Source organism: Drosophila sulfurigaster, chromosome 2R, assembly GCF_023558435.1.
Source record: "Drosophila sulfurigaster albostrigata strain 15112-1811.04 chromosome 2R, ASM2355843v2, whole genome shotgun sequence".
In the NCBI taxonomy this organism is placed as follows: Eukaryota; Metazoa; Arthropoda; class Insecta; order Diptera; family Drosophilidae; genus Drosophila; species Drosophila sulfurigaster.
The window spans coordinates 16,947,076-16,949,366 of NC_084882.1; the positions used below are offsets into that span (position 1 = coordinate 16,947,076).

Consider the following 2,291-nt stretch of genomic DNA (forward strand, 5'->3'; position numbering starts at 1 on the left):
GAAAATACTGAAGCTCTCGCACTCGCTCTCCCATTTTCAAGAGCAACACTGTTAAGAGCAACACACACACCTGCCATCTATCGTTCTCTTTTGCACCAACACACTCACACACGCTAGCCATGCACTCTCAGCAGCTCAAGCTTCCGATGTGCGCGTCGCTCTCTTGACGCTCTCTCGCTCTCGCTCGCCTCTGTGCACATTCAGATCCATATAAATAACGCCGTATGGGCAATGTCTTGAATCACAAGATCGACAACGTTCGACGAGTAAAGATCACAGTGCAGATCAAAGTCAAAAAATAATACAAATATCAGCGAACTCTCAACGCTAAACACAAAATTTTGATGTAAAAGAAGAAACACAAAAAAAAAAACTTGTGAACTTTTTAGTTTTTTTTTCGTCGTGAAGAAAATATCTCATTTTGCTCGGTTTCTCATAAGCAAAACGCAAACAAAACTAAGAACAATAGACAGGCCGACAAGCAGCCGCTTAAATTAATAAACAATAAAGTTTCGTACAACAAAAGTATTTAATGGAATTTAAGTGTCAGTGACTCGAAAAACTTCCAAAAGAAAAAAAAAACTATTGACAACAACGGCAGCAAGAAGCAGCAAGCAGCAGCAGCAGCAACTACACACTCAAAAAAAAAAGCTAAATATAAACATACAAACACACGCGCCCTGCTGTATAATCAGTCAATAACAACTGGTGATAATAAAAGAACTTACAACAACAGCAACAACACTGACTCGACATCGACATCGTCACTGACAAGAGAGAACCAGTATAAAGTTCAACATATTATACAGAGTATATATGACAACGTAAAGTTGATTTAAAACAATACAAAACAAAGGAGCAGCTGAAATCGTGCTGAAATCATTCAAGTATTTTTGGCTAATTACACGGCATACAAATGGCAGCCTACCTGGATCCCACTGGCCAATACTAAAGACCCAAAGACCCCAACGTTTTAACATTTCTCTGGAGCCTAAGCACATTTAATTAATTCCCACACAATGGCAGCCTATCTGGACCCCACTGGCCAATACTAAGCAAGCAATCGTTGCTCTATTCATCAAATTTCACAAAATTTGTCATACTTCGAAACAAGAAAAGTCTCAAAATGTCGCTCGCTTTGGATCCCACTGGCACCTACTAAGGCACCACCCACCAAGTGTATAGCAAAAGTCAACAGCAGCCAACAAAGGCAGCCAAATTCATTAACCAAATTCAAGAAGCAACAACACAAAAACAAAAAATATATCAACATGCTCGATCTCGATCCAACGGGCACCTATCGTCGTCCACGTGACACGCGTGACACGCGCGACAAGCAGAGGCTGGCACTGGATCCTACCGGACAGTACTAGGTAAAAGAGAAAAACAAATCATCAACCAACACAGCACACCGCCTTTGCCTTATCCAAATAAATTCTGGACATGATTGGGGGCGCGCGTTGGTTGCGCCTGCGTGGCCGTGAGGAGACTTCCAGCTGCCGGCGTCGAAGAAAGTAGAGTGAGCGGCCTCAATCCATCAATCAGCTGACTGTCGTGATTGAAACTTTTGTATTTAGTGTTTTTTTTTACTATGCCTAAAAACCTATGACTACTACATAAATTATTTATTATTATTATTATTACTATCATTATTACCTATTATGATTAATTGAATTCAAGAATTATTGTTCACAAGATTGAAACCGTTCAGCGATATCCTATCTATTTACTATATACAACATATACATTTTTATCGGTTTTGAAAAGTATTAAATTTAGTGTCATATTTATGCGCCAATCATTTTTTTGACTAAAGCAAAACTTCCTTTTTTTTGTTGAGAACTTTCTTTCGAAAATTTTAAACATTTACACATGTAATTCAATTTTTCGCAACGTGTTTATCGTTTTGCTTTTTTTTTATTATTATTATATATATGTTAATTTGTGAGAGAATGAGAACGAATAATTATTACATAAACAAAAGAAAAAAAAACAAAAAACAAACATTTTGTAGCACTTAAGTATATTACGCTATTTATATATGACAAATATTACAAAACCCACACAAAAAACAACCACATCAAATATAATATTAAAAGAAAAACATATTTAAAAAAAAAACATAATCCTCAAGATGCTTTTTTTCTTTTCTTGGCCGCCCTGAGGCGTATGAAATTGTCGCATTTAATTACACAATTTTCCAGGCACGTCACAGCACACACACAGAGTGCGAGAGACAGAGAAAGAGAGAGTGAGAGAGATAGAGAGAAAGAGCGAGAGATGTGGTGGCT

At 37.4% G+C, this 2,291-nt stretch overlaps 1 protein-coding gene across 1 annotated transcript; it reads left to right on the forward strand.

Annotated features, from left to right (window-relative positions):
• Positions 1-237: 237 nt before the first annotated feature.
• LOC133837369 (peptide tarsal-less AA) lies at positions 238-1,379 on the forward strand. Its single transcript, XM_062268104.1, has one exon. The coding sequence runs from the start codon at positions 1,272-1,274 to the stop codon at positions 1,371-1,373; it is 102 nt and encodes a 33-aa protein (XP_062124088.1). The 5' UTR covers positions 238-1,271; the 3' UTR covers positions 1,374-1,379.
• The last annotated feature ends 912 nt before the right edge of the window (positions 1,380-2,291 follow it).

Coding starts and splice junctions, on each gene's coding strand:
- LOC133837369 (XM_062268104.1), top strand. CDS start 1,272: ATGCTCGATCTCGATCCAACGGGCACCTATCGTCGTCCACGTGACACG.